The sequence below is a fragment of the Diaporthe batatas genome, assembly GCF_019321695.1.
Source record: "Diaporthe batatas strain CRI 302-4 chromosome Unknown Contig00002, whole genome shotgun sequence".
Taxonomy (NCBI): domain Eukaryota; kingdom Fungi; phylum Ascomycota; class Sordariomycetes; order Diaporthales; family Diaporthaceae; genus Diaporthe; species Diaporthe batatas.
The window spans coordinates 15,828-32,489 of record NW_025408549.1 but is presented as its reverse complement, the minus strand read 5'-3'; the positions used below and the strand labels follow the sequence as shown (position 1 = coordinate 32,489).

The 16,662-nt window shown below is 61.3% G+C and overlaps 5 protein-coding genes across 5 annotated transcripts; 2 read left to right on the top strand and 3 right to left on the bottom strand.

Annotated features, from left to right (window-relative positions):
- Positions 1–712: 712 nt before the first annotated feature.
- Positions 713–2,981, bottom strand: KVR01_001671 (uncharacterized protein). Its single transcript, XM_044792044.1, has 2 exons — positions 2,637–2,981; positions 713–2,564 (listed from the first exon to the last, which is right to left on the bottom strand). Exons 1-2 carry the CDS (start codon positions 2,691–2,693, stop codon positions 1,461–1,463), a joined length of 1,161 nt encoding a protein of 386 aa, XP_044649626.1. The 5' UTR covers positions 2,694–2,981; the 3' UTR covers positions 713–1,460.
- A 168-nt stretch (positions 2,982–3,149) lies between these two features.
- Positions 3,150–6,374, top strand: KVR01_001112 (uncharacterized protein). Its single transcript, XM_044787712.1, has 4 exons — positions 3,150–3,378; positions 3,562–4,028; positions 4,140–5,914; positions 6,351–6,374. Exons 1-3 carry the CDS (start codon positions 3,325–3,327, stop codon positions 4,699–4,701), a joined length of 1,083 nt encoding a protein of 360 aa, XP_044649067.1. The 5' UTR covers positions 3,150–3,324; the 3' UTR covers positions 4,702–5,914; positions 6,351–6,374.
- KVR01_001151 (adenosylhomocysteinase) lies at positions 5,983–8,361 on the top strand. The gene is made up of 2 exons (XM_044781603.1): positions 5,983–7,731; positions 7,877–8,361. Exons 1-2 carry the CDS (start codon positions 6,395–6,397, stop codon positions 7,887–7,889), a joined length of 1,350 nt encoding a protein of 449 aa, XP_044649106.1. The 5' UTR covers positions 5,983–6,394; the 3' UTR covers positions 7,890–8,361.
- KVR01_001600 (uncharacterized protein) lies at positions 8,339–10,182 on the bottom strand. Its single transcript, XM_044788586.1, has 4 exons — positions 9,855–10,182; positions 9,584–9,795; positions 9,113–9,517; positions 8,339–8,983 (listed from the first exon to the last, which is right to left on the bottom strand). The coding sequence occupies exons 1-4, from the start codon at positions 9,922–9,924 to the stop codon at positions 8,642–8,644; spliced, it is 1,029 nt and encodes a 342-aa protein (XP_044649555.1). The 5' UTR covers positions 9,925–10,182; the 3' UTR covers positions 8,339–8,641.
- Positions 10,183–10,273: 91 nt separating this feature from the next.
- Positions 10,274–14,902, bottom strand: KVR01_001127 (uncharacterized protein). The gene is made up of 4 exons (XM_044790441.1): positions 13,362–14,902; positions 13,013–13,069; positions 11,597–12,495; positions 10,274–11,501 (listed from the first exon to the last, which is right to left on the bottom strand). The coding sequence occupies exons 1-3, from the start codon at positions 14,805–14,807 to the stop codon at positions 12,001–12,003; spliced, it is 1,998 nt and encodes a 665-aa protein (XP_044649082.1). The 5' UTR covers positions 14,808–14,902; the 3' UTR covers positions 10,274–11,501; positions 11,597–12,000.
- Positions 14,903–16,662: the final 1,760 nt, after the last annotated feature.

The window sequence follows — 16,662 nt, the reverse complement described above, 5'->3', positions numbered from 1 at the left end:
GTGTGCAGGTTGGGTGAGTAACAGAGCGCGCGCGTGTGTGTGTGTATACATATATATACTTGGATATATATGTGTGTGTGTGTGTGTGTGTCTGTATAGGTATGCATGCGTGCAACAGACTCATACTCTCAGAAACCTAGCCATGTATTGCTGATCCCCGGGGAACAGCTGCACCGGCGGCAGAGAGGGCGCTTGCAAGGCTGGGTGACTGGCACAAGGTTTATGGAATCTGTCGCAATAATGGCGAGCGACGGCCCTGGACCATCCGGGTGTCTCCCACCTACCTACGGTCCAGGAAGGGCCAGTTCAGAACTTATAATGGCCCGGGAACGGCAACGTTGGTCTACTCCTAGTCTAATTGTTTCTCTGCTGAGTATAGGTACCTAGGTACCTAGGTACCTCCCCGGCTAGGCAGGTACCATGACTGGTCCACGTCCAGAATGCTGCTGGTGCCGAGGTTGTTAGGATGCCCGCCGCCGCCGCCGCTGGTGTTTCAAACGGTGCGACGGCAAGACGGGTCCGAGGGCCCGTCTTTGAAGGCGAGCAAATCGCGCCATTGCCCGACGGGTTGATGCCACTTTTTTTTTTATGCTCTTGGAGAAAGACAAAGCAGGCAAGCACTAGGCTGGGCTAATTGTCTACCAAGGAATTTACTTGCCTGCGACAGGGACCCTCACCGCCTGGCCTTGCCGTGCCCTCACCGATGGCAATCCTGGGGATATGAGCATGCATGACCTATCTGGTCGAGTCATTTCCTACCTTTTGTCAAGTCCGGCTGGGCGAGACGTGGCAATGCAGAACTATGCTCTGTCTATCTGATAATGTGCGCATGCTGGGATTGGATCCTCCACCTCTTCGCACCAATGCTACGCCTCCTGCAACGCAACTCTGCGACGCTCTACCCAGACTGGCCGACTCGGGATCCTGCCCGTGATAGCGTAGATAAGGTAAGGAAGGGTAGAAGGGCCCTATGCCTTGGACCATGAACCACATACCGTTCCCGTCCACTGGAGGAACCGCAACCGAGACCGACCTACCACAAACTCCCCCATTCAGATGCACCCCCCATTACCACCACGCACACATACACACACTCCCACAAAAAGAGAGAGCCGGTTATGCAGCTGCGGCCCGATCCTCAACTCAAAGCTGGTTGCGCTAATGCTGCAGGACTATCGCCCATCTGTGACTGGCCCGCCATGCTCGGAACAAGCAGTCATGACATGAGCCCAGAGGCGGCCATGGCTGGCATTGACACGGCAACTTCGGCGAAAGGAGCAAGACGACCTCATGGCTCACAATATACAACCGGCTGTATCGTAGACCGTGCTGAAGAGCGTTGCGCCATCACGAGGAACACCGTCCTGCTGCTGCCTGCTGCTGCGCGGCCCTCCCTTCTTATCCTGCCACCATTGACGCGGCAGAGAACCTCACATCGCCACGGCCGGCCTTCCAACCTCTCACAGGTTGTCGTCATCCCTATCACCCGCCCCGCTGCTGCCCTTTAACCACACCTTGGCAACCTCATACGTGCCCAGATATAGTCCGCTGCCTAACGCGGTCCACGATGCCCTAAGCAGTCCCCCCCTGAACAACCCGTGCACTCCCTTTTCCTGGTAGATCAGCCTCGCCACCTGCATGCCGTTCAACCCTTGCCGTCTGGCCGCGCCCTCCAGCTGCTTGCGTCTCTCCCGCAGCTCTTGCCCCTGCTTCTCGAGCAGGGCCCGCTGCTGCCTCTCTTGGCCGGCAAAAAGCATCATCCGTGTCTTGACCGTGTCTGCAGGCGAGGTCACCACTGCGGCTACGGCACCAGACAGCGCGGCGCTGGCGCCGTTGACAAGGCCGGTCTCGAGTAGCCCACGTGCCACTGCGCCCTGCTCCACCCTTCTCTCCCCTCGGGCTGCCCCATCTCCATCTTGTCTGTCCTTGGGCGTGTGCGTGGCTTTTGCCTGCCTGTCGCGCGACTCCCAGATGCGCCGTCTGAGTGCTTCGAAGATGGGGAACTGCAGGGCGGTGAAGGGCAGGTTCCTGGCCACCAGGGCAGTATACCCCGTCAGGAGGCGTCGGGCAGGGCCGCCAGCATCTCCTGGTGCTGCCAGATCCCGGAAGGCCTGGATGGATGTGCTGTTCCTCCAGCCGCGGGAGGGTTCAGGACCGGAGCCGCGGCTGGAGCGGATCATCTGCGCGTTCTGCTTGATGACCTCTGCAGGGGTGAGCACCAGACACGAGGCCATTTCGGCGGTGCCGGACGCCAGGGAGTGGACCAGCGGCGTGGGCAGGGCAGCATGGCCTGGCAAGGCGGAGGAGAGGCCTGCGTAGAAGGGCTTGGTGGCCTCGTAGGTGGTGAAGAACAAACCTGCGGCAGGCAGGGTGGCGATGACGACGCTGCCAACACCCTGGTAGAGCCCGCGGAAGACACTGCCCGAGGCGTGGCCGGCCGAGGCGTGGCTGGCAGAGGCCGAGCGCGAGAAGGTCTTGAGGTAATCCTGGCTCTGGAGACGAGTCTTGACTGTGTCGAGGGGATAGACGACCAGGTCGACGGCGAAGGCCGCCGCAGCGCCTGCCTGGAGAGACAAGATTACCGTCAGCCGCCCCGGCCCAGGACTTGCATTTGGATGCTCTTGCGGGGCACTCACGAGCAGGATTTCTGTGTTTGTGTTGCTCATCGCAATGCCACCTGCGTGCAGCACCATGTCGGGAGAAGAAGTCGCCGGCCCAGGTCCGGCGGACCGGCTCAGATAGATGTCATCGATCGGCCGTCTGTGGTCTTGGTGACGATGACATCAGCCCTCAGTCCCATGCGACGGACTGTGGACGAGGCCTTGTACATGGACACATTACGCGCACCCTGGCATGGAGCTACCTATGTGTGGGTGTGGTGGTGTGTAGGCATTGTGTGTTGACAGACCTGCCAGTGTCCATCGGCAACCTTGGAAGTCAAGAATCCGCCCATCCATCCACCCCATCATCACAGCTTGCTCTCAAGAACAGACAACCTTGGAAGTAAGTGGCTTATCGATAGCAGCAGTCCTCGGATGCCGCAAGTAGCCAGGCGGGGCTGCAAGGGTACCTAGGTACCTAGGTACCCAGGTAGGTAGTTGGGTCAGCGACCAATCAGCGATTTCGGGTGCCCCACCGCCTTCCGCGCCCGGATCCCACGAAAACTGTGCCTGGTACACCCCCCAAAATCTTCAACCCGTGGCGGCAAGGAGACGTTCAGCACGCACTATCCAGCGCTCAACGCCCGGCACCCAACCACCAGCTCCCACGACCCTCTTCATCGTCAGCTCGAGACCGGACACTGGGACACAACCACCCGCAATCATGGCCGAACCGAGAAAGGATGACACGACCAAGTCGGTCCAGGTCGAGGCCCTGGTGAGTCCCTCCTCTTTCTGCCCTCTGCCGTCTTGCTCCCCACCTGTCCTCAGGGCGAGGGCTCTGGGGAATCCCATCACGCGTCGGGATGGCTGCTCCCACCCTTTCTCTACCTCTGCCCTGCCTCCTGGTCTGCCTGCCCGCCTGCCTGCCCGCTGACAGCCCTCTGTTCCCACGCCCCAGGTCGTCATGAAAATCACCAAGCACTGCTCCTCGTCCTTCCCAACCACCGCGACCGGCTCCCTCGTCGGCCTGGATAACAACGCAACGCTCGAGGTCACCAACACATTCCCATTCCCAACCATCGATGTCGCCAGCGCCGACTCCCACCAGAACGATGCCTCCAGCCTGGCCGCTGCCGCCCCCCGCGCAAAGGCCAACATCAACTACCAGAACGACATGATACGGCACCTCAAGGAGGTCAACGTCGATGCCAACAACGTCGGGTGGTACACCAGCGCCACCATGGGCAACTTTGTGAACCTGGGCTTCATCGAGAACATGTACCACTACCAGCGCGAGAACAACAACGTCGTCGCCCTCGTCCACGACGTCAGCCGGAGCTCCCAGGGCTCTCTCAGCCTCCGCGCCTTCAAGCTGACCAGCGCCTTCATGGCTGCCTACAAGGAGAACAAGTTCACCACCGAGAAGTAGGTTGTTCACACGTGTCCTCATCGCGAGGTTCTTCCTTGATTCCCTTTTTGACGCAGGCCGTCGGTTCCCGCTCGGCGCAGGCACAGCCATACTGACCGCATCCCCAGCCTCCAAAAGACCAAGTTCACCTACAAGGACATCCTGCTCGAGCTCCCCGTCCACGTCCACAACTCGCACCTGCTCACCTCGTTCCTGCACCAGCTGCCCCCGCCGCCGGTGAACCCCGAGGTGGAGCTGCCTCAGTCACTTTCCGACATTGAGCGGGCGCCGGTCCAGCTCCCCGCCTACCCGTCCCTGGACACGCTCGACCTGTCCATCGACCCGTTCCTCGAGAAGACGTGCGACCTCCTCCTGGACAGCATCGAGTCACACTACACAGACCTCAACAACCACCAGTACTACCAGAGACAGCTTGCGCGTGAGCAGGCAAAGATCACGGCATGGCAGACGAAGCGCAAGGCGGAGAACGCGTCACGGGCTGCAGCCAAGCAGGCGCCACTGCCAGAAGACGAGTGGCAGAGGTTGTTCAAGCTGCCGCAGGAGCCCAGCCGGCTGGAGGGTATGCTGAATGCCAAGCAGGTGGAGCAGTACAGCAGGCAGGTGGACGGGTTCACGGCAAATATCAGCGCCAAGATGTTCGCCGTGCGAGGCAACCTGGTGCCGGAGTAGGCAGGGCGAGGCCCCTGGGTTGCTGTGGGCGAAGTCGGGCGGCGTGGTATGTGGCCAACCAAGTGTTGGGTTGTCCACAGACGGCAGGGGGCAGCCGAGGCCGCTTGAGGCTCGAGGCACGCACGTATTGGCTGCTGCATGGGATCTGGCGTTTGGGGACACAATGACGCGTACTCGAATCACGATGACTGATAGAAGGGAAGGCTGTACTTGCGGCGGGCGGGGGGCGGGGGGAGCGAGGGCGAGGGGGACAGCGCATGGGGCGGAGCCGCAGAGACGTATCGCAGCCGGAGCCAGTGCCAAAGTCAAAGTCAAGGACAGAGGACGGAGCGTAGCTGGAGGTCTGGGCCTCGGCTCTTGGACCAGTGCCAGACACGGCTGATAGGCGTCTGGGCGGGACTGGCCGGGACAGGGCGAGACAGGGCGGCAAAGGTTATGATGACAGCCAGTGTTGAAGACAAGACCCGGGCCGTTGATGGCCCGGTTGTCGAAGGACTTGGGGACTCGAATTTTAATTGTGATAAAAAGGAAAAGCCCGACAAGGGCAGTACAAAGTCGCAGGAGCACGATGCCGTGGCGTGGCGTGGCATTACATGCAGCGTGAGATTGGCCCGGGGGCCACGAGTGCGCACAGCAGACAAGGACGTAGCAAGGCCCACCGAGGGACGACGGCGGGAGAGCATCGGGGGACCAGCGCATCGGGGGACCGGGGGACCAGGCCACCGGGGCTGACGGGGACAGGAGGTTGATTGGCTCCGGTCTACCAGTTCACCAGTCAGCGCGGCGGCGACGGGGATCAATGAGCTGGTCAGCCCGCTGCTCGCTGACCGACTCTACTCGAGTCGAGTCGCCCGGGCGTGACATGACTTGGAAGGGGACGTTGGGAGTTGGACGGTGGGGCTCCGAGCTTACTTAAGCCCCCGCCGCAAGGGGCTCGCGGGTTCGAGTCGAGCTCGGAGCTCGATGTGAGGGGCACAGGAGGACATGCTCCCCTCAGGGTCGCTGGGTCGCTGGGCCCCTGCCCAAGTTTTCTCTGGCCATCAACAAAACCCCGTCCTCCCTCCTCCTCCCTCGTCCCTTTCTCCCTCCCTCTCGCGCTCCTCACTCACTCAGCTCAGCTCTTGTCCTCCCGCCCGGTACAGCAGGTTGCACATATTGAGTGCCCACCCGAAGCAAAAGAGACAGCAAGCATCAGCAACGGCCCCCGTCCACTGTAAGTATCTGCTCCGTACATAAGCTCTGCTCTCTCAGGCTGCTACTGGCGTAACCCCCCCCCCCCCCCGACAATGCCCCGTCCCGGCTCTCGGGTTCTGGCGGCCCTGGCGGCCCAGCTGGAATCGCCGAATCAACTGTGCGGGCTCAGAGTTTTCCCACCCTGGCAGTCACATGGATTCCCGGCGACAAAACTGCCTTCCACAGATGTACCCCACTCTCTGTGACCCCCTCCAGTCCCCCGGCCCTGTGCTCACCCCTTCCCAAACCAACTTTCTATCTTCTGTCTCTCTCCCTCCCTCTCCCGCCTCTCTCTCCCTCTCACCCACACACACTCCCCCCCCAACCAATACTTGCTCTCCAGCTTCTGTTGTGCATCTCAGACTCGCCAAAGACGGGACCAGAGCTCGAGACGGCTAATTGACCAACCACCACAGCCCGCCTCCCTCTCTACCTTGACAACCCGCCTCAAACCGCCACAATGTCTGCCCCTGCTCAGAAGTTCAAGGTCGCCGACATCTCCCTCGCTGCCTTCGGCCGCCGGGAGATCGAGCTGGCCGAGAACGAGATGCCTGGCCTGATGGCCACCCGCCAGAAGTACGCCCAGGACCAGCCCCTCGCCGGCGCCCGCATTGCCGGCTGCCTGCACATGACCATCCAGACTGCCGTCCTGATCGAGACCCTGACCGCCCTCGGCGCCGAGGTCACCTGGACCTCGTGCAACATCTTCTCCACCCAGGACCACGCCGCCGCCGCCATCGCCGCCGCCGGCGTGCCCGTCTTTGCCTGGAAGGGCGAGTCCGAGGAGGAGTACAACTGGTGCCTCGAGCAGCAGCTCGGTGCCTTCAAGGACGGCAAGAAGCTCAACCTCATCCTCGACGACGGTGGTGACCTGACTCACCTCGTCCACGACAAGTACCCCGACATGCTCAAGGACTGCTACGGTGTCTCCGAGGAGACCACCACCGGCGTCCACCACCTGTACAAGATGCTCAAGAACGGCGAGCTCCTCGTCCCTGCCATCAACGTCAACGACTCGGTCACAAAGTCAAAGTTCGACAACCTCTACGGCTGCCGCGAGTCTCTGATCGACGGCATCAAGCGCGCCACCGATGTCATGATTGCCGGCAAGATCGCCGTCGTCGCTGGTTTTGGTGATGTCGGCAAGGGCTGCGCCCAGGCCCTGCACGGCATGGGTGCCCGTGTCATCGTCACCGAGATCGACCCCATCAACGCCCTGCAGGCCGCCATGGCCGGCTACCAGGTCGCCCCCATGGACAAGGTCGCCAGCATCGGCCAGATCTTTGTCACCACCACCGGCTGCCGTGACATCCTCGTCGGCAAGCACTTCGAGGCCATGCCCAATGACGCCATCGTCTGCAACATTGGCCACTTTGACATCGAGATCGATGTTGCCTGGCTCAAGGCCAACGCCAAGAGCGTCCAGAACATCAAGCCTCAGGTCGACCGCTACCTGATGTCCTCGGGCCGCCACATCATCCTTCTCGCCGAGGGCCGTCTCGTCAACCTGGGATGCGCCACCGGCCACTCCTCCTTCGTCATGTCCTGCTCCTTCACCAACCAGGTCCTTGCCCAGATCATGCTCTACAAGAACGAGGACAAGGCTTTCGGCGAGAAGTACGTCGAGTTCGCCAAGTCTGGCAAGCTCGAGAAGAAGGTTTACGTCCTCCCCAAGGTCTTGGACGAGGAGGTTGCCCGCCTGCACCTTTCCCACTGCAACGTCGAGCTCACCGAGCTCACCCCTGCGCAGTCTGAGTACCTCAGCCTGCCATCCGAGGGTCCTTACAAGAGCGACCAGTACGTGATCACAATGCCCCCCATCCCACCCCCTCTCGTCGCCCGTCCGCCCCCACCCCCCCGCCCCCCTTCTAGAGAGAGGGAGAGAGAGATGATGGCCAGTTTCCACACCGTGTTATTCGACATATTCTAACACGTGTTGCAGCTACCGCTACTAAGCGTCTTCCTGACGCTATATTTGTACATTGACGTGAGCTGACGGACATTCCAACACCGTCGATCTTGCCCTAGTATCTGGGGACTTGGGAGTGCGATCTTGCGCTAGAGGTCGGAAGACACGAAAAGTAATGTTTTCAACAGCATCGGGGTCATGGCAATGACCTTTTCTTTTGAACGGGAGCAGCATTCTTGTTTGCTTTGGTCGGCAGGACAACATCAAAACGGACATTCACATGGGGGAGAGGGGCCGGAGGCGGCTGGCTTTTTCAACAAAAACGGCGTTGGGATAAATTATACCTTTGTTGCATTGACATTCCTCCGCCCTGGCTGGAAGGGCGTTTTGAATACTGCGTGGGTGGCTCATGCCCCCATCGACACCTGGCCCGGCCTGCGGGCGACTGGGCCAGTAGTTGGGCTCTTCAACGTAGCCGGGAGATGGTAGACACGAGACGAATAAAGACTGGAGGACTCATGTCAACACGCCCCATCATGTGAAGTGTGCATAAGCATGTTCTCAGCATTCAGCCGATGACGTTTGTTTGTGTTCAGGTAATACACACCCCGCCAAAGGAAAGGGTGAAAAGGAATCATGCCCTCTCTTGACAAGGATCATGTCTGTCTTTACGGCGCAATAGGGAAGCGAAAGGTACAAGTATGTATGTGCCTGAAAATGCCAGTACGAGAGGCAACCGAGGCGTTCTCTCGGGAGGGAAGGGCTGGTAGACTGTTTGCTATGAAAAGCTGCCATCCTTCACTCCATGCCCCTCTGCTCTGGGACGATGCTCTTTAGGCGGCCGTGGTTGATGGCCGTCTGGACGTTTGCCATGGTCCACTGCTCCATCTTGGCCTCGGTCTCGACCGTCCATGTGCCCATGTGCGGCACCAGCAAGGCCCGTGGGTTGGCCAGCAGGCCCGGGTGGACGTCTGGCTCATTCTCGTAGACATCCAGCCCGACACTGGCAACCCTGCCCGAGTCCAGAGCCTCTACCAAGGCGGCCTCGTCGATGACGGCACCCCGCGCCGTGTTGATAATGACGACGCCCGGCTTGACCATTGCCAGCTCGCGCGTGGAGATTATATGCCTGGTGTGTGGCTGCGGAGGCCTGGTCAGCGCACCTGTGCATCTCGTGGGTCCTTGAGCAGACACAGGAGGGGGGGGGGTTGTATGTGTGTGTATATATATTATATGTGTATATATGCACAAACACACAGAGGGACGCACATTTAGGGGAAGATTCAGGCTCAGCACGTCGCTCGTCTTCAGCAAGGTGTCAAAGTCACAATACTGCGCGCCGCCCAGCTCGGCCTCGACATCCTCGGGCAGCCTGGTGCGGTTGTGGTACAGAATTCTCATGCCAAAGGCCAGGGCCTTCTTGGCCATGTTGCGGCCTATGCCGCCCATGCCGACGATACCCAGGCTCTTGCCCTGCGGGTCATGTCCCAGTGCGGGCAGCGTCCCGTCGTCCTCGCGGCCCCGCCAGCCTCCCTGCCTGAGGTTGTGGACGCCCAGGGGGAAGTTCCGCAGGGCGCCGAGCATGAGAAACATGGCGGTATCAGCCGTGGCATCGTCGACAGCCGTGGGCACATTGGACACCTTGATGCCTCGGCTGGTGCAGGCTGGGACGTCCTGGAGCCCCACGCGGGGTTGTCAGTCAGCAGCAAGTCTCACTTTGTGTGTGTGTGTGCGGCTTACTATCTGATCAAAGCCAGCGCCATTGTGGCAGATGTACTTGAGCGACGGCGGCAGGGCCGAGAGGAGGTCTAAGTCGATGCGGCCCGTGATGGAGACGGACCCAAAGGTACGGTAGGCCACGAGACACCCGTCAAAGGCCCCCGAGGCCGCCTCGGCTAGGAACCCGGTCCTGCCGGTCGACCTGGGCACGACTATGTCGGCTATGCCGCCGACTGGAAGCTTGGTCAGCCGTCTGTCCACAAGGCCCCGGCCGCCATATACCGTCACCTACCCGCATCCCAAGTCTCGTGCGCGTGTTTTATCGCACCGAGCTGGAGCACTCTGGGCCGGGAAGTTGCCATTTCTGTCCGGACGCTTCAGCTGGTAGCATGCAGGCACTGGGGATGTCGAGAGGGCTTACCGACTGACAAGCGGGCAGGGTGGAGGGATGAGGCAGACAAGGAGGGAGAAAGAGTGTGCGGAGGGGAGCAGACGCCCTGCGTCCAGTAGAGCCGGCCCGGCTGGCGGGTTGCTATCATATACTATACCTAGGTAGGTAGGTATGTATGTATATACGTATGTATATATATGTGTATGTATATATATGTGTATGTATATATGCATGTCTGTATGTGTGTGCAGTACTATGTGTCAACCAAGGTCTCGGCCCAGGGTGATTGGGCGGGCGTCGACGACACTACCGCGGGCAGCCTCGTCGCTTCGGTGGTATACGGACGAGTACTACTCCGTACACCTACCTACCCCACATGTTCGTGTCCCCACATAACGAGCCCCTCCCCCCTTCTCTCTGTCTAGTGTCCACTGTCCGTCCACAACGCCTGTCCCATCTTTGTTCGGACGTCTACGTAGCACCACAACAAATACAACTACCAAGTCCCTGGCCGAGATGCTTCAGACAGACTCCCCTGTTTCTTGTCAATTAAGATTAACAATATGGCTCTGGTCAGGCCATGGACCCGCCAAAGGGTCCATGCCTGATGCTGCATCCGTGTCTGTCTCCCCTTTTGTTTTAGCTAACTAACTAAGCTGCCTTGCCCACCCCGCCCCCCCAAGCCCACTGCCCCAACCACCACCATCCGCCTTTCACTTTGATGCGATATGTATTACAGTAACTGCGCTTCTCTGCCCGTTGACGGTTTGCTGGAGCCAACATGGACAAACGACCCCAGTCCGACCAACCTAATAAACCCCCTTCCCCACCACCCGGCCCCGAGAAAAAAAAAAAAAAAAAAAAGAAAAAAGGAAGAATGAAATCAAGCAAGAACAATCGCTCACACATGTGCCGGCCGTATCATGAGGCCGAAATCCAGCGCATCAATGCTAATCCGTGCCCCACAGCCATGCAATGCTATCTCTGTTGTTCGTCGTCGTTGCCGTCGATGTCAGGGCGGCTTGCGCGGTCCCATGTGGGATTACACGCACAGAAGAGTCAATGGGATTGGTGGCAGTTGCCAGTGTATTTAAGCTAGAATTTACGTGCAATGTTGAATCCAGGGTTGACGAGCGCCCGGCATGCCACGGATGCGAGCTGGCGAACGACGTTGGTCGTGCCGCCCGTGGCAGAGGCCTCTGCCTTGATAAACTGCGTGGCCACGTGGAGCTTGTTGCGTGGCTCGCATTCGTCGAGATGATCCGGGATCTTGTTCTCGTAGCCGGGCCCAAAGCGCGGGCCCAGATCCCGTATGACGGCAAGCGAGTAGAGCACGTCACGGTTTTCGCGGCCATCCAACAGGCTCCGAAGCCTCTGGAGATGATGCTCCCGCCCGGCCTGGTCCTGGAGCCGTAGGAACTCGGCCAGGGAATACCAGAACTCGTACTCCTTGCGTCGGTGCTGGTCCGCATTTCTTGGGGGCGGGATCAGGGGGTTCGTTGCGAGCACCTCGCCGCTCAAGAGCGCCTCAAAGACCTGCACGCGGTTCTGCAGTATCAACCAGTGTCAGCTGCTGCAGCAACACCAAGCAATACGGAAAACTGAAGAGGGGGGGGGGGTAAGGAGGGAAGAAGGCCGCTTACACGAGTCTCGCTTGGGTTGTTTTCTGGCAGAGGATCATCTCGCGGCATGTTGACACCGGAGGGAATGGTGTATGCCAGCTTGGCCAGAGCCCAGACGACCCGGGTCTCGAGGTGGCCGCAGTAGGAGAAGTGGTTGGGGTCGGCATTGACGGTGTGTAGGGAGACGAGGAAACTGCCCAGGAGGGAGATGAGGGGGTCGTTGTGAAGAAATACGGAAATGGAATTGTGGCCCTGGCTCTGGAAGTTGAACCATTGCGACTCGAAGAATTGGCAGAGGCCAGGAACGTAGATCTCATAGTAGATCTTTGTGAGTTCCTCGACAGACTGCGGCGTGGGCCTCAGGGTCGTCTCGATCCGAGGCGCGGCGCCGGAACTGTCGATGATCTCATCGACCTTGAGCATCTTTACTGAGCAACCTGAGTAAGCGTGTGTGCTTGCTGCGGGGCGGAGGATGCTGAGAAAGGGGAGCGGCCACCTCTGAGGTGCGGTGCCTCTCCGGGCTGCAGCACGCCGAAGTCGGAGTTGGGGGGAGGGGCAGGTGCAGCCTTGTCCAAGGCCGGGTCGATGTCGACGGGTGGTCTGGCGGGCTCGAAGGGCTCGTTCTTGACGGTAGTGCTGTCATCTGATGATTCGCGGGCAGGAGGCGGGTCACTTGGGGTGAGGACCGGCGTCGGGTGGGTGGTATACGGGGCAGCACTGGCCGAGGAAGCTGACTGGCCTGCTGTCGATGTGGCCGGGGCGGATGGCGAGGGGCCGGGGCCGGGGCCGGGGCCGGCGCTGGCGGTGGGGGCCGGCTGGAGCGACGACGGGGTTTGCTGCTGCTTGAATATGGGATCGTAGCCGAGACACTCGCGCTTCGACTTCTTGCAGTTGTTGCAGGTAGGGTGTGTCTCGTCACACTGGGACCACCGGGCGGCGGGCGGGTCAGCTCACACAGATCGGCAACTCGGGTGCGTATGCGTGCACAGCAGGTCGGGTGGGGGGCGCTGTGTGTGTGTGTGTTGGGGTGATGCTGGCCCAAGACGCTGGCCGAAACGAGGGAGCGAGGCGAGGGGAGAGGTGCGGGCAGAGAGAGAGAGAGAGAGAGAGAGATGGGGCTTCGTCGCATGACCGAGCACGCGGCGGGACGGGACGGAACGAAGTTTTGGCGGGGTGCCAATCCCTCTTGCCCATCCGCCGCGTGCCCGCTGGCTTCCGTCACCCGCGACAAGGATGCAAGCACTTCTCGATTGACACCATTCTTCGCTTGCAGAATAGTGCCCGGCCCGCGTCCTCGCCGCAACGCCAAGAAGGCAGGCCAGGAGACAGTGAGGCAACAATGGAATTGAAAGGGGCGTGGGTGTTCCAGGCAGACGGTGGAACAATCAGGGGCGGCAAGGAGAGTAGATTTTGATACAAAGTGTTGGGACGACGTACCTTTATCCGTCGTTTCCGGCACGTTAAACACCCAGTCTTGGTCCGACGCTTGATCTCCTATTAGCAACCGAGCCCCACCGTCAGCAACACCCAGGGAAAGAGCGAAAGACATGACTTGACAGACTCCGCTCCATCGGTGGTGGTGGTGGTGGTGATGATGGTGGTGGTGATGGCGGTGGTGATGGCCGAGATGACGCTGGACAGCGGTGCGGTGTTGGGCAAGCCCGCCGCCGCCGCCGCCACTCCCGGGCGGGAGGGCATGCTTGCTCGCATGCCGCAACAGACGGCCACCCCCTCCCCGGGGAGTAACAGAAAGACGAGTGCGCGTTTCCGCCGCTCTGCCACGTACCTTTTTGTGCCTCCCCCCACTAAGCTGCATGCGCGGGTCATACAGGCCCGGCGGTAAGCCGTACCGCATCCCCATGGGGTCGTGCATGGCGTACGGCTGCTGGTTTATCGTGAAGTAGCCCATGTGCGGCCCGGGGGCCATCGTAGAGCCCATGGGGTGGTGTTGCGGGTGCTGGGCGTACTGCGGCGGCGGGTGCTGTCCGTGGGCCTGTTGGGGCTGGGGCTGGGGCTGGGGCTGGTGAGGGTATTGTTGGCCCTGAGGATGCTGCTGGATAGGATGCTGCGGCTGGGCCTGCTGCTGGTGGTCGAAGCTCCTCATGCTCGGGAGGGCCAGCGAGTGAGGCGGCGGGCCGGTCGGGCTCTGTCGGTACTGATCGACGGGCTGGCCGGGAGGCGGGTAGCCGTACTGAGGGGGATGCGGAGGGGGTGCATGGCCGGGCTGTGCTGGGTGAAGATGGTAGTGGGACCCGGGATAGTTGACGGGCTGGAGAGCCGGCGGGGCATGCTTCTGCTGCTCAGGAGGCTGTTGCTGTTGAGGCTGGCGGGGGCCAGCTGGGGCGGGAGGGTGTGACATTGGCGGCGACGGAGGGCCCACGCCTTGTGAGGACGGCGGAGGGCAGGTCGCCAGAGTAGCCGGGCCTCTTTCTCTGCTGCCGTCGCGGTCCTTGCCGGTGTCGCTGGAGCCGGGACTACAGCTGGCGCTGGAGGCGGCGGTGGTTGCAGGGGCACTCGGGACGCTGGTCTTGCTCGAGTCGCTGCAGCTGGAGCTGGCAGGCCGGGGGCTCGGGGGCCGGCGCTGAGCTTCACCTCTGGCGTCCAAACTCTGTGCAGGTCGTGGGCCTTGGGGCAGTGGTGAGGCGGAGGCGGCGGCGGCGGCGGCGGGCGGCGCGTGGGTGCGGGCAGGCGTGGGCTCTTGGTCAGTTGGCTGGCGGGGAGAGCTGGGCCACGAGCAAGAACGAGGAGGTTGGAGGGAGGAGGAGGGCGGTGGTTGTGCAGGACCAGACGCGCCAGAACAAGACGGGGCCGTGGGTGGTGGTGGAGCGCGTGGGGAGCTTGGTGGTCGTCGTGGGCTCTGGAGACCGAGACTGAGAGATGCTGCCAGCGGCAGGGCCGAGTCCAGCAGTTGTCCCTGGCTGGATCCAGGTGCAGGTGCAGGTGCAGGTGGCGCGGGTGGTGCAGGTGGTGCTGATGCTGATGCTGATGCTGATGCAGATGCTGATGCAGATGCCAATCCCAATCCCAATCCCAATCCAAATGCCAACCCCAACCGGTGCAGACGATGGCCCTGGGCGTGCTCCTGGGCGTGCTCCTGCGTGTGCTGCGTGTGCTGCGTGTGCGCCTCGGGCTGTGGCCTCGCCTGCTGCTGCTGCTGCTGCTGGTACTCGTGCTTTTGCTGCGGCGGCGTCGGCGATGTACACCGGCCTGAGGTCGAAGGAGGGTAGTCCATTTTGGGCGTGCTTTTATTACTTAGGGGCACATCCAAATTTTTATGGAGCCCCCGAGGTGAATTGAATTGGACCGACTGGACTGTGCCCCGTGCCGACGGACGAGGGTGGGCAATGAAGCCAAAAAGAGAGAGGGAGGGAAAATTCGCGTTGGATGCAGTGGATAGGTGGTGTGGGGTGGAAGAGGGTCAGCGAGACAGGGGGCCGGCACCACGGGCAAGGTGCTGGGCAGGGGGGGGGGGGAGGAGATGGCTGCCCACCTGGGCATGTACCTGTACCTCTCCACAGCGGGGCCAGGACGTGGCCTCAGGGGGCAGTGATTGTACATGTACAGTCTCATGCCGTCCGTGGCCGTAGTCGCCGTACGGTCCTGCGCCGTACTTTTTTCTGGCCATGACCTGTCACATATCATCCGTCCCCTCCTCCCCTCTGCGCCCACAGCACTGTGCAGTGCGGGCTGGCTGGCAGGGCCCTCATGGCGGGCGGGCGAGGCTACCGTCAACCCCGTCAACCCCGTCGGCGTACCTCCGCGGTCGCAATTTCAGCGTGGCACACAGGTCCATACCCGGCCAGGTACTCGAGTAGCTGAGGGATGCCTGTGTCAGCCCCGGACTGTACTCCGTACCGCCCTGCCCCAGTGTGGTTCAGGGGACGGGGGGGCCCTGTGGGGTTGGCGGGCACGCCAGGGTGCTTGGCTACCTATGTAGGTAGGTACGGCCATCCATCTCCTTTGCCAGGGGCGGGAGGAGCAGGGGGCAGGGGGCCAGGGGGGGGGCAGGCCATTTCAACCACAACCATGAACCTCGAACGGCCCGGGCTCCAGTTTGACAATCAAACGCAACCGCCTGCTGTGTGAGTGAAATGAGGAAATCTTGCATGGCCAGTGGTCAGTGTCTCTCTCTGTCTTGGGGCACGGCGGGCTGTGGCTGTGGCTGTGAGCATGTCGTCAACCCCCTTGGGTCGACGTTGCGCAGGGCGCTGCAAAACGCGCTCTCGGCCGAGTGGAAGGGACGGATGCCTCTGGGGGAGGTCTCGCTGGCAGGCATGCGGGCTGGCGGGCTGGCGGGCTGGCGGGCTGGCGGGCTGGCGGGCAGGGACACATCAAGCGACAGATTGCCGACCGTGGGTGAGATTAGGATGAAATGGGATGACAGGTCCTCCTGAACAGGGGAGCTGCATGCACCGCAGCGAACCGGTTTGGCAGTCTGGGCTGTCAGGCAGTCCTGGCAGTCTGGCAGGCAGCCGCCCCCCAGGCTGCCAGTGCAGCCGATGGGTGGGCACTGGACAGCTTCAGATATTACTTGGTGTCCGTATTAATAACAGCCAGCCTAGCACCTAGCAGATGGCGGACCCAGGGATCAGGGACCACGAGGCCAGGGACCACGAGGCCAGGGCCGCCAGGAAGCTCTGCTGGCGTCTCGGCTTGCCTCGCTTGCCGTCTCGCTTCTGCCCGTTGGGTGAAGGGGGAACCAAGGGCCCTGTACCGTTCACCTCCTGATAAAGATACGCGAGCCCGTTAGGCCTGCCCTAGCGGGAGCTTAATTCAAGGTTTGGCGCCGACAGCAGCTTCCTCCGCGCTGGCAGGCTGGCAGGCTGGCAGGCTGTCAGCCAGGACCGTCACTGGCCGGCCAGCCCCTGAATCAGACCATTCCGTGGTTATGTGCGCCTGTGTGACGGATGTCCCTGCTGTGTGCCTTGAGTCCTTGACCGGTGCACATGTCTGGCAAAACACCTGCATATCCGACTCGTACCCTTCCCGAGCTTGTCCTTGTACATGCCGGGCATGGCTTCTTTGGGGCATGGCTTCTCTGGCGCCCCTCCCATATTATATTGTCCAGCGCCTACGCACAAGAGAGG

What these genes read in the sequence shown, in the direction of transcription:
- KVR01_001671 (XM_044792044.1), bottom strand. Translation starts at nt 2,693, where the DNA reads ATGGTGCTGCACGCAGGTGGCATTGCGATGAGCAACACAAACACAGAA. An exon ending in CAAACACAGAAATCCTGCTC is followed by an intron (nt 2,565 to 2,636) that starts GTGAGTGCCCCG and finishes TTGTCTCTCCAG; the next exon opens with GCAGGCGCTGCGGCGGCCTT.
- KVR01_001600 (XM_044788586.1), bottom strand. Translation starts at nt 9,924, where the DNA reads ATGGCAACTTCCCGGCCCAGAGTGCTCCAGCTCGGTGCGATAAAACAC. An exon ending in GCGCTGGCTTTGATCAGATA is followed by an intron (nt 9,518 to 9,583) that starts GTAAGCCGCACA and finishes GTGGGGCTCCAG; the next exon opens with GACGTCCCAGCCTGCACCAG. An exon ending in GCCTGAATCTTCCCCTAAAT is followed by an intron (nt 8,984 to 9,112) that starts GTGCGTCCCTCT and finishes AGGCCTCCGCAG; the next exon opens with CCACACACCAGGCATATAAT.
- KVR01_001151 (XM_044781603.1), top strand. Translation starts at nt 6,395, where the DNA reads ATGTCTGCCCCTGCTCAGAAGTTCAAGGTCGCCGACATCTCCCTCGCT.
- KVR01_001112 (XM_044787712.1), top strand. Translation starts at nt 3,325, where the DNA reads ATGGCCGAACCGAGAAAGGATGACACGACCAAGTCGGTCCAGGTCGAG. An exon ending in CGGTCCAGGTCGAGGCCCTG is followed by an intron (nt 3,379 to 3,561) that starts GTGAGTCCCTCC and finishes CCCACGCCCCAG; the next exon opens with GTCGTCATGAAAATCACCAA. An exon ending in AACAAGTTCACCACCGAGAA is followed by an intron (nt 4,029 to 4,139) that starts GTAGGTTGTTCA and finishes CCGCATCCCCAG; the next exon opens with CCTCCAAAAGACCAAGTTCA.
- KVR01_001127 (XM_044790441.1), bottom strand. Translation starts at nt 14,807, where the DNA reads ATGGACTACCCTCCTTCGACCTCAGGCCGGTGTACATCGCCGACGCCG. An exon ending in GTGGGGGGAGGCACAAAAAG is followed by an intron (nt 13,070 to 13,361) that starts GTACGTGGCAGA and finishes GGTTGCTAATAG; the next exon opens with GAGATCAAGCGTCGGACCAA. An exon ending in GCCGGAAACGACGGATAAAG is followed by an intron (nt 12,496 to 13,012) that starts GTACGTCGTCCC and finishes CGGTGGTCCCAG; the next exon opens with TGTGACGAGACACACCCTAC.